The sequence below is a fragment of the Cebus imitator genome, unplaced genomic scaffold, assembly GCF_001604975.1.
Source record: "Cebus imitator isolate Cc_AM_T3 unplaced genomic scaffold, Cebus_imitator-1.0 Scaffold375, whole genome shotgun sequence".
In the NCBI taxonomy this organism is placed as follows: Eukaryota; Metazoa; Chordata; class Mammalia; order Primates; family Cebidae; genus Cebus; species Cebus imitator.
Window position 1 is genome coordinate 1,611,319 of NW_016107690.1, and position 10,664 is coordinate 1,621,982.

A 10,664-nucleotide genomic window follows, 5' to 3' on the forward strand; every position below is an offset into this window, starting at 1 on the left:
TTAGTAGAGACAGGGTTTCACCATGTTGACCAGGATGGTCTCGATCTCTTGACCTCGTGATCCACCCGCCTCGGCCTCCCAAAGTGCTGGGATTACAGGCTTGAGCCACCGCGCCTGGCGCCCCCTTGTTTTAACCTCTGTGTGGATTGGGCATTTCTGTGTTTTGCTTTGAATGGTGACATCAGGCCAGCCCTGTCGCCACCACCCCTGAGCATAGGTCTCTCTCTCTCTCTTGGGCGTCCCCGGCTGCAGCTCCAGAAGGTCCTGAGCCTCGGGCACATCAGCACCGACTACCCGCTGGCCGAGACCATCCTGCTGCTGGGCTTCTTCATGACCGTCTTCCTGGAGCAGCTGATCCTGACCTTCCGCAAGGAGAAGCCGTCCTTCATCGACCTGGAGACCTTCAATGCCGGCTCGGACATGGGCAGCGACTCGGAGTACGAGAGCCCCTTCATGGGGGGCGCTCGGGGCCACGCGCTCTACGTGGAGCCCCACAGCCACGGCCCCAGCCTGAGCATGCAGAGCCTCTCGCGCGCCAGCCCCGTGCGCCTGCTCAGCCTGGCCTTCGCGCTGTCGGCCCACTCGGTCTTCGAGGGCCTGGCCCTGGGCCTGCAGGAGGAGGGGGAGAAGGTGGTGAGCCTGTTCGTGGGGGTGGCCGTCCACGAGACGCTGGTGGCCGTGGCCCTGGGCATCAGCATGGCCCGGAGCGCCATGCCCCTGCGGGACGCGGCCAAGCTGGCAGTCACCGTGAGCGCCATGATCCCTCTGGGCATCGGCCTGGGGCTGGGCATCGAGAGCGCCCAGGGCGTGCCCGGCAGCGTGGCCTCCATGCTGCTGCAGGGCCTGGCGGGCGGCACGTTCCTCTTCATCACCTTCCTGGAGATCCTGGCCAAGGAGCTGGAGGACAAGAGTGACCGTCTGCTCAAGGTCCTCTTCCTGGTGCTGGGCTACGCCGTCCTGGCCGGGATGGTCTTCCTCAAGTGGTGAGGGGCCTCACCACCGCCCCTGCTGCCGCCGGAGCCCTCCGGAAGCCTGGGCTGGACACAGGCCGAGTCCCCTGGCCCCGCCTCCCCCGGGAGCGAGTGCTGTGGCCCTGGGCACTGCCTGTGCACAAGGGGCCTCCTGGGACCAGGCTGCGCCCCCGATCCTCTACCCCGAGCCTCAGAGCACTGCTACTTTTTAAAATACTTCTTTCTCTTAAAAGTCTACCAAAGCTGTGTGGCCATGTCAACCTCAGCCTCGGGGTGTGGGAACTCACTGGCGGGAGGGCCAGGGCCGGGGTCCAGGTGAGATGGGTCAGGACCCGCCCCTCCCTGCCGCACGCCCCCAGCCTGGGGCCAAGGGTGGCTCTTTCAGCTGCTGAGGCCTGAGTGGGGGGCCGTGCTGCCCATGCCTGTGCCTGAGGAGCCAGCTGGGGGCCCTGAGGCCCCGTCCTCCGTCCTGCTCTGTTGCCGGGACCTTACCACCTGAGCCCCGAGTGTCTTGAGGTGTGTTAAAGGGTGGAGTCACTGCAGTGGGACAGCTGGGCTCCGTCCCTCCTGCCACGCGGGGCTGTGCTCCCCGTGAGTGGCCTGTGCACCCTCAGGAGCACCTCCTCCTCTTCCTGCTGCTGTGGCCCCTGGGCCGTGTGAGTGTCATGGTTTCCTGGGACGCACAGGCAGGGCCGGGGGCAGCTTGATTGGTTCTCACACCGGGGTCTCCAGCGGACGACAGACCCCACCTGCGGTGGAACAGTGGCCCTGAGCCAGATTCCCTCCCCCAGACACACGGACGCCGCTCCCGAGGGGGCAGGGGCGTGTGGGATACGCAGCTGGGTGTGGGCTAGGGCGGCCCTGGGCTCCCTGCTCTGTGGCAACCCCAGCATGCCTGAGCTGTCGTCCTGGCAACCCCTGTGGGTCTGGGGAGATGAGAGCTGGGGAGGGATGCCTTTCCTCGGGGATTTTGCTCTGCCTGGCTCAAAGCCGCCGTGGCGCCGCAGAAGGGGCCCGGCCTGCCCGCCTGGGTTGGGTTTTTCCTCTGGCTTCGCGCCGCCTTGCTGTGACCTGGAGCCCCGCTCCCCGTCTCTGGACCTTGGCGTCTTCCAGCTAAGTCAGGGCTGTGAGGGCCCCTGGCTATCCCCACCTCCTCCCTTGTCGCTTAGTTTTTTTGGGTGCCAAGGCCCAAGGTGCCCTTCTTCTGCCCCATGCCCAGCCTGTCTGGCCACCACATCTCCCCACACCTGCCCACAAGACTGACTGGAGAGGCCCCCGTCTACCCTGCGGGCTTGGGCCTGGTGGGGCTTCCGTCCCTCACTCTGGTCAGATGGGAAGCTCCAGGCCGGTGAGCGACTTCTCTGAGGGGTGTCCCGGCTGGTGGTCCCTCTGTGACAGCTCAGTTCCGGGGCCCCAGTCACAGGAGGGACAGCCTCCAGAGGGCGGTGGCTGCCTGGAGCATCATCCTGGGGGTCCTGGGAAGGCAGGGCAGTTGCACAGCCCCTGTAAGTGAGCCGGAGTTCAGCCTCCGCTCCTGAGATGCACCCTCAACTTGCACTCCAGGGGCTCCCTACCCCGTCGCTGTTGGACGCGTGAGGCCTGTTCCTGGGAGCCTGGTCCCATGCGTGTCGGAGCTTCACAGTGTCCTGAACCCGGCGTGGTTCTGCCCCGCCCTCCCCCCACTTCACCTGCCTGGGCCTTTTGTCCTTTACCCCACGTGGTGGGTTGTGAAGCCGCCAGGTGCCAGCACTGGGTGTGGGTTGTGTCTTGAGTTTCACAGCTGGCAGGGGATGGAGACATCCAGGCTCCCCGCACGGGAAGGCTCAGGGTCCCTGTTCCCCGAATCCAGCTGGAGCCACGTGGGGCAGAGCGCCACCTGCTCCGGGGTCCCCATCCACCTGTACCCATCACGGCTGCAAGCACGAAGCTGGGCCCTGCCCTACACCAGCCACTGGCTCCCCAGGGTGGCCCGAGGGACACCTGCAAGCTGTCGACGCCTGCAGGCCCAGCCACTCCACCCCAAGGGCCCCAAGCCGCCTCTAACCCCTTCCCTCCAGGAGAGCCCTCGAGACCACCTTGTTCCCCGAGGACACTGCCATCAGCCACGTCTGTCTTCCCACAGCTGGGAGCTCAGGGCTGGCCCTGCTCCTTTAACCACCGCAGACCAGAGGCAGCGGCCAGAAAGCAGGATGCAGGCGGGGGCGAACAGGCTGTGGCCTCCAGACCTCTCCATCCCAGAGTCCTCAGGGAGCATGGAAGGAGCTTTCCTGGGGCCAGTGGGACCCTAAGGAAGTGGGATAGCTCCTATGCCCCTTTTGGTCGGCTTCCCCCCGCTTTTTTTGTTTCTGTTTTTTTGAGGTGGAATTTTGCTCTGTCACCCAGGCTGGAGTGCAGTGGCATGATCTTGGCTTACTGCAACCTCCGCCTCCCGGGTGCAAGCGATCCTCCCGCCTTGGCCTCCAGAGTAGCAGGGGCTACAAGTTTCCCTCACCATGCCTGACTCATTTTTGTATTTTTAGTAGAGATGGGGTTTCACCATGTTGGTCAGGCTGGTCTCGAACTCCTGAGCTCAGACGATCCACCTGCCTCGGCCTCCTGAAGTGCTGGGATTACAGGCGTGAGCCCCCGCGACTGATGGCTTTACCCATTTTAGAGGAGGAACTCTTGGGGTAAAGATGTGGAATGTCGTCTCGCCCGACCGACAGAGTCCAGAGGCTCATTCCCAAGGTCCCTTGGCCGACAGTGACCGGGCCAGGCCTCCTGTGAGGCAGCCCTGCGACTGTGTCACCTCTGGCTCTGCCCACGGACACACTGCTGCTCAGTGTTGGGAGCCACAGCTTGAGGAAGCCTGGTTTGATCACTGCCTGCAGCCACAGACCCCTCCTGCCTCAAAACGACGTCACAGCACTGCAGAGCGGGCCAGCTCCGGCTGCAGACAGCCTCCTCCATCTCTACACGACTTTGTGAGTCACAGAAATGTCACATGAACCGCAGAAGCCGAGGGTCCTCCTCCTGGGGGGGTCTCTTTCACTGACTCTGTGACTCCCAGCCAGGGATCTCTGCCCCCAGGGGACGCCGGGCCATGTCTGGGGACATCTGTGATTGTCTTGACGGGGGTGCTCCTGGCACTGAGTGGGTGGAAGCCAGGAACGCTGCTCAGCACCCTGTAATGCCCAGGACGGCCCCACCCCAGAGAACGGTCCAGTCCCCGTGTCCATGGGCCCCAGGGAAGAGACTCAGCCCAACTCATAGGAAGACCCAGGGCAGGTGATGGTGGGTGGCGCAGACCACCCCTCCTCGAGAGATGGGGAGGAGAGGGGGCAACTGCCAGCCGTTTTGTGCGCTGGCAGAGAGCAGGAACAGCTTGGACAGATCGTTCCTGGATAATATAGACAGCTTCCTGTTAAAAAAACAAAACTCCGGCCGGGTGCACTGGCTCAGCGCCTCTAATCCCAGCACTTTGGGAGGCCGAGGCGGGCGGATCACTTGAGCACAGGAGTTGGAGACCAGCCTGGCCAACATGGTGAAATCCCGTCTCTACTAAAAATACAGAAATCAGCCAGGCGTGGTGGCGCGCACCTATAATCCCAGCTACTCGGGAGGCTGAGGCCGGGGAATCGCTTGAACTTGGGAGGCGGAGGTTGCAGCGAGCCAAGATCGTGCTACTGCACCCCAGCCTGGGCCACAGGGCAAGACTCCGTCTCAAAAAAACCAAAAAACAAAAGCAAGACTCCAAGCACAGAGCACCCAGCTCCACCTTCGTCGGAACGCAGGGCTCCTGGCTGAGTCGCGGCCACTCCTGGTCCAAGGCCTGGCCAGGGCAGGTCACAGGCGGGAGGGACCCAGGTCAGGCCCAGCCGCTGCCCCGCCAGAAACAGACCCAGCAGCCTTGCCCAGACCCCAGGTGGCTCCAGGTTTTTCTCTTGGGTCAGAGCTGGTGGGCCCGGGATGGGGGCGTCACTCAGCTCTTCAAGCCGGAGAACTGACTCAGGTCTTAGACTCGGGGTCCCTGCTGGACGCAGTGGTGGCCTCCAGTGGGAAGGAAGGCGAGAAGGAAGCCCCTCGCGGGGTTCTCAGCACGGAGGACAGCTGGATGGCGTCCGATTCTCCCACCTGGATCCGGAGACAAAAGAGGAGAAAATGAGGAGGCGGCGCCCAGGCCTGCGGCGTTGAATCAGCTGTAATAACAGCTTGTCGGCCTTCCGTGTCTGTTGTTTGCATTTCTGTTGCAGAAGTTATTAGCTCTGGGCGGGACGGGGAGATTGCGGTAGATGGGACGGTGTCTCCCAGCCCACGGGACCATCCATCTGTCCTGGCCAGCAGCTCCCGACCCTCTGCCCCACCGGGAAGAGAAGAGGGGGCTGTGTCCCAGCTGTCCCAGCTGCCAGCCTGCACCCAGCCTGTGCCCTGAGCTGTGTCTGCTTCTGCAACAAAGCGAGTGAGCAGCCTGTCACCAATAAAGACTCCCCGGCCTTTGCCCCAGCCTTTTTGTGGTCCCCCTGTGGGTGGGGAGGTAGCAGAGGCTCCGGGGGGTAGAGGCGTCTTCCCTTCTAGGGAGGGCTGGGTGCTGTGGGACGTGGGGGCTTGTCTGGAAGACCCCAGAACTCTTCTCCTGGCTGTCAGGTGCTGAGGCCAGATGGGGCTGGAGTGGGAAGACACCCCCACCTCTGTCCTTGCCACCCCTCAGGCCTCCGCGGCCCCGCACCTGCAGCCCCTCAGGGCAGTGACAGAGCTGGCCTCGGTGCCCTGGCTGAGGGCAGAAGTGATGGCGGTTGCAGTCTTTTTCTTTGTGAGATGCCGTCTCGCTGTGTCACCCAGGCTGGAGAGCAATGGCACAATCTCGGCTCACTGCAACCTCTGCCTCCTGGGTTCAAGCGATTCTCCTGCCTCAGCCTCCTGAGTAGCTGGGATTACAGACACACACCACCACGCCCGCCTACTTTTTGTATTTTTAGTAGAGACGGGGTTTCACCATGTTGGCCAGGCTGGTCTCGATCTCTTGACCTCATGATCCGCCTGCCTCGGCCTCCCAAAGTGCTCGGACTTCAGGCGTGAGCCACCGCGCCCGGCCGGCAGGGTGTGGTCTTGCAGGGTGAGAATGGGGTTAGACGGGTGGGTGGTTCAGAGCCAGGGAGCTGCCCACGGAGGGGAGGGAGCGGCCACCGTTGTGTCTGGCTTCTCCATGAAGAGGTGAGCAGGCTGGCTCGGTTCCTCTAGCTGAGGTCCAGCCACACTCCTGCGGGACGAGCTGGCCCCCAGAACAGGGTTCCGCGCCTCGGCGCTTGGACATTTGGGGCCATGCTATGCACTGTGGGAAGCTGAGCTGCAGCCCTGGCTCTGGGGTGGGGCCTGAGAACTTGCATTCCACCGAGCTCCCGGGCAACGCTGGCCATGCTGGGGTGGGCAAAGTTTGACACCTGTCACCCCCTCCTGGGTGTCTTCCCCGGGCACTGTGGACATTGGGGCCGGATGGTTCTCTGGGGTGGAGCCATCCTGGGCACTGCAGGGTGCTGAGCAGCGTCCCTGACCTCCACCCACTCCCTGCCAGGAGCACCCACAGTCCTGAGAACCACAGATGATCCCATAGAGTGCCCAGTCTCCCTTAGGGACAGAATCACCCCCGGGTGGCGGCTCACATTCTGGAGAGGGCGCCAACGCCAGCATGTCACACGGTATCAGGTAGCAAGAAATGCCCTGAAAAGAAAATTGGGATACGGTGAGAGACAGCAAAAGGGGATGATTTCAGCTCCGTGGTCGGGAGCGGGCTCCGGGATGACGTGTGAGGGGGACCGGGGGGAGTGAGTGAGAAGGAGATGGGGGAGAAAGAGCTCGGCTGGCTGAGGGAGCAGCATGTGCAAAGGCCCTGGGGCCCCTCTGCAGCTTGTTCTCAGCCTTTTCTCTGAAGATGAGTAGCTGCTTCTCTGTAGGAAGACTCAGGTATTACCGGGGTTTATCCTGCCAGTGCTGAAGACTCACAACCCCACTCCTCAGAGGTGGGGATGACACAGAACCCTTGCCAGACGAGGGGGCTCAGGCCTGTCATCCCAGCATTTTGGGAGGCCGAGGTGGGTGGATCACCTGAGGTCGGGAGTTCCAGATCAGCCTGGCCAACATGGAAAAACCCTATCTCTACTAAAAATATAAAAATTAGCCAGGTGTGGTGGCAGGCACCTGTAATCCCAGCTACTCGGGAGGCTGAGGCAGAGGAATCGCTTGTACCTGAGAGGTGGAGGTTGCAGTGAGCCAAGATTCCACCACCGCACTCCAGTCTGGGCAACAGAGCAAGATTCCATCTCAAAAAAAAAAAAGAAAAAAAAAAGTCATAGCACCCTGATGTTAAAGAGGAACCCAGTGGTGGCTCTAGGGGCCAGGCAGGTGGCTTCTGTGAGGCGTGGGTCTTCCACGGTGGCCTGGGGCCCGGGGGAGCAGTGCTGAGCAGCTCTGCAGTTGGTGACAGGTATGAAAAATGGGCGTGGAGATGCCAGCCCTTCCATCTTTGAAGGCAAATGGTTTTGACAAACGGTCTCTGTATTTTAAAATATTGATGCCACCAACCTGGGCAATATATTAAGACCTCATCTCTACAGAATTTTTTTTTTTTTTTTGAGTGGGTGTCGGTGTGGGTGTGTGTAGTATGTGGTGAGAACACTTAAGATTTGCTCTCAGCAAATTTCAAGTATACATTATTACTATTTTTTTTTTTTGAGATGGAATCTTGCTCAGTTGCCAGGCTGGAGTACAGTGGCGTAATCTCTGTTCACTGCAACCTCCATCTCCTAGTTCCAGGCGATTCCCCTGCCTCAGCCTCCCAGGTACCTGTGAATACAGGCGCACGCTACCACACCTAGCTAGTCTTTTGTGTTTTAGTAGAGATGGGGTTTCACCACGTCGGCCAGGATGGTCTTGATCTCCTGACCTCATGATCCACCCACCTCGGCCTCCCAGAGTGCTGGGATTACAGGCCTGAGCCACTGCACCCACACAGAATTTAAGACAGAGTCTCGCTCTTCTGTGCAGAGGCTGCAATCTTGGCTCACTGCAACCTCCGCCTCCCAGGTTCAAGAGATTCTGCTGCCTCAGCCTCCCAAGTAGCTGGGATTACAGGTGCGATCCACCATGCCTGGCTAATTTTTTTTTTGTATTTTTAGTAGAGATGGGGTTTCACCATGTTGCCCAGGCTGGTCTCGAACTCCTGACCTCAAGTAATCCACCCACTTCAGCCTCCCAAAGTGCTGGAATTACAGGCATGAGCCACCATGCCTGGCCCCCCAAATTTTTTTAAATTAGCCGGGCCTGGTGGTGTGTGCTTGTAGTCCCAGCTACTCGGGAGGCTGAGGAGGAAGGATTGCTTGGGCCCAGGAGGTCAAGGCTACACTGAGCTGTGACCTCACCACTGCACTCCAGCCTAGGCGATGGAGTGAGACCCTGTCTCGATAGATAGATAGATAGATAGACAGACAGATAAGTAGATGATTGATAGATAATAGATGATATATAGATGATTGATAGATAATAAATGATTAATAGATGATTGCTAGATTATTAATAGATGAGATATAGATGATTAATAGATAGATGACAGATGATTAATTGATAGATGATTGATAGATGATAAATCGATTGATTGACAGATGCCAAACTTGAAAAGCAACTGTGTGGCTGAGCCCCAGGGGTGACCCTGCCTCCTGAGGGCGGCATGTGCAACCTCTGATTTGCCCACGAGGTCCAAAGACCACAGAAGACACCTGAGGACTGGAGCCCACTGCCCTCCTCCCCCACGGCCAGCTGGGACTCAGTGAGGTCTGTGTGGCCCTGGCCAGGGCAGCGGGGTGAGGAGAGCAGCTGTGGAGCTACAGGGCCCGGTGAAAAGCTGGGATGTCGCAGATGAACGCTGCCCCTTGCGGCTCTGTTGAAAGGAGATCTGTATGGCAGGACAGGCCGACCGCCCCGGGACAGGCCCCCAGATAGCCAGGGACAGGGCAAGAGGATCACAAGGGGCTGGCCGTCCGTCCCCAGCAGGCTGGGCCATGGCTTCAGAGCCTGCTGGATCCGGACCGGCCTCTTCCCCTCTGGGCCACCCTGGCAAGCCCTTCCCTTCTCAGAGCTGCAGTTTCCAGATGGGAGCAGGGACACTGGCCTTGTACAGGCCCCTGAGGGCCCAGCACCGGCTACACTGGCACTCAGTGTTCGTGGGAGACGTGCAGAGCCCCCGGTGGGGTTCACCCTGGAGTATGGATGCCTGCAGACCCTGCCCAGCTTGGGAGCTGGAGAGGTTGACGGGTCCTCTTCCCCTTGACAAAGATGAAGCTGGCCTTAGTCCTCCCTCACCCACCTCTGTACTTCTCAGGATGCCCAGGGACTCTCCAAAGAGGGACTGGGGTACGAGAGGCAGCTGGGAGCCCAGGGGACCCCGGTGCCAGCCCCGGCTTGCTCAGTGCCCCGGTGTGCAGGTGCCCTGGCCCCTGACATTTGGATCACGGCCCCCGATATTTGGATATTTAGATAGATGGAGAGGCAGAGCCGGGGCCCCCACCCACCCCCACTCACAAAGGCCAGGCAGAACCCTCTGCTCCCCGGCCTGCCATCGCAGAGGGGCTCCTGCTGTCCTGGTTTGGGTGCTCAGGTCGGGGTGGAGCCCCTGGTCCCCAGGGACAGCCGGGAGGGGAACAGGGCCTGGCCTCCTGGCTCACACAGCCCACAGCCTGGTCTGGGAGCTATAAATAGCAGCTGCAGCATGGTTACTGCCCTGCCCACTCTCCTACGCATGAGTCAGCCTGCCCTGGCCAGAGCTGGTGCCCGGAGGAGCCAGGGGGCCGGCCTGAGGCCCTGCCCGGAGCTGGTGGGTCACTCGGGAGACGAAGGCAGGCAGGTGGACCGGGAAGGTACTGCGTTGCCGTCTGAGTGCTTGGGTGCCCAGCAGCCCCACGTGGGTGGGCCCCCTGCCCATGTGTTCCCAGCAACCCTCCAGGCGGGCATCAGGCGGGCAACAGTGACCTCACTGACAGACCGGGGAACCGAGGCTTGGGAGGGCACTTCCCTGGAGGCAGCGACCTAGAGCAGAAGCTGGGATTTGTTTGCCTCCAGGGCTGCCTGTCTCCGGCTGAGGGCACCCCAGATGGGGCTGGGCCTCCCTCTGAGGTGCTCCTGTGGGGCCGGTGTCAGGGCAGGAGGGAGGTGCACCCCCAGAGCACTCAGGTCGGGCCGTGGATGCCAGGCTGAGAAGCTGGACCTTGACCTGAGAGAAGGGAGCCATGGGTGGCGTTAGAGCAGGGGAGGCCCATGTTCCAGGTGGAGCACTGAATGGCAGAGTGGAAGGAGGGCTGGAGGAAGGGGGTCTGGAGGCCGGGGGCAGGGGGAGTGGGGTCAAATCAGGGAGAAGTAGAGCTCTTTGAATCCCAAAGCCACAGTAACCTCAGTGCCCCAGCCTCGGTGATGACAGGAGAGGGGACTGAGTGGTCTTCGGGCAGTGCCAAGTCTCTGAGGCCAGAGAAATGGTGGGTCATGGAGAACCCAGGAGCTGAGGGCCCGAGTGGTTCCCTGGGCTGCAGCACCTGTTCACAGGGGTTCTAGCCTCTCACCCACGGACTGCTCTGACTCCAGAGAGTCCCCTGTGGGCCCGAGAGTTGGCCTCTCCACCAAGGGGCGCCTTCTTCCAACAGCCTCCAGGCCTGGAACTGTCCAGCACCCACCCCT

At 61.1% G+C, this 10,664-nt stretch overlaps 1 protein-coding gene across 1 annotated transcript in view; it reads left to right on the plus strand.

Annotated features, from left to right (window-relative positions):
* The window catches only part of SLC39A3 (solute carrier family 39 member 3), a 13,855-nt gene extending 12,638 nt beyond the window's left edge, over window positions 1-1,217 (plus strand). Inside the window, exon 3 of the mRNA XM_017507466.2 lies at window positions 253-1,217. Coding sequence (XP_017362955.1) covers window positions 253-987 — 735 coding nt within the window. The 3' untranslated portion in view covers window positions 988-1,217. The remainder of the gene's footprint in view (window positions 1-252) is intronic.
* Window positions 1,218-10,664: the final 9,447 nt, after the last annotated feature.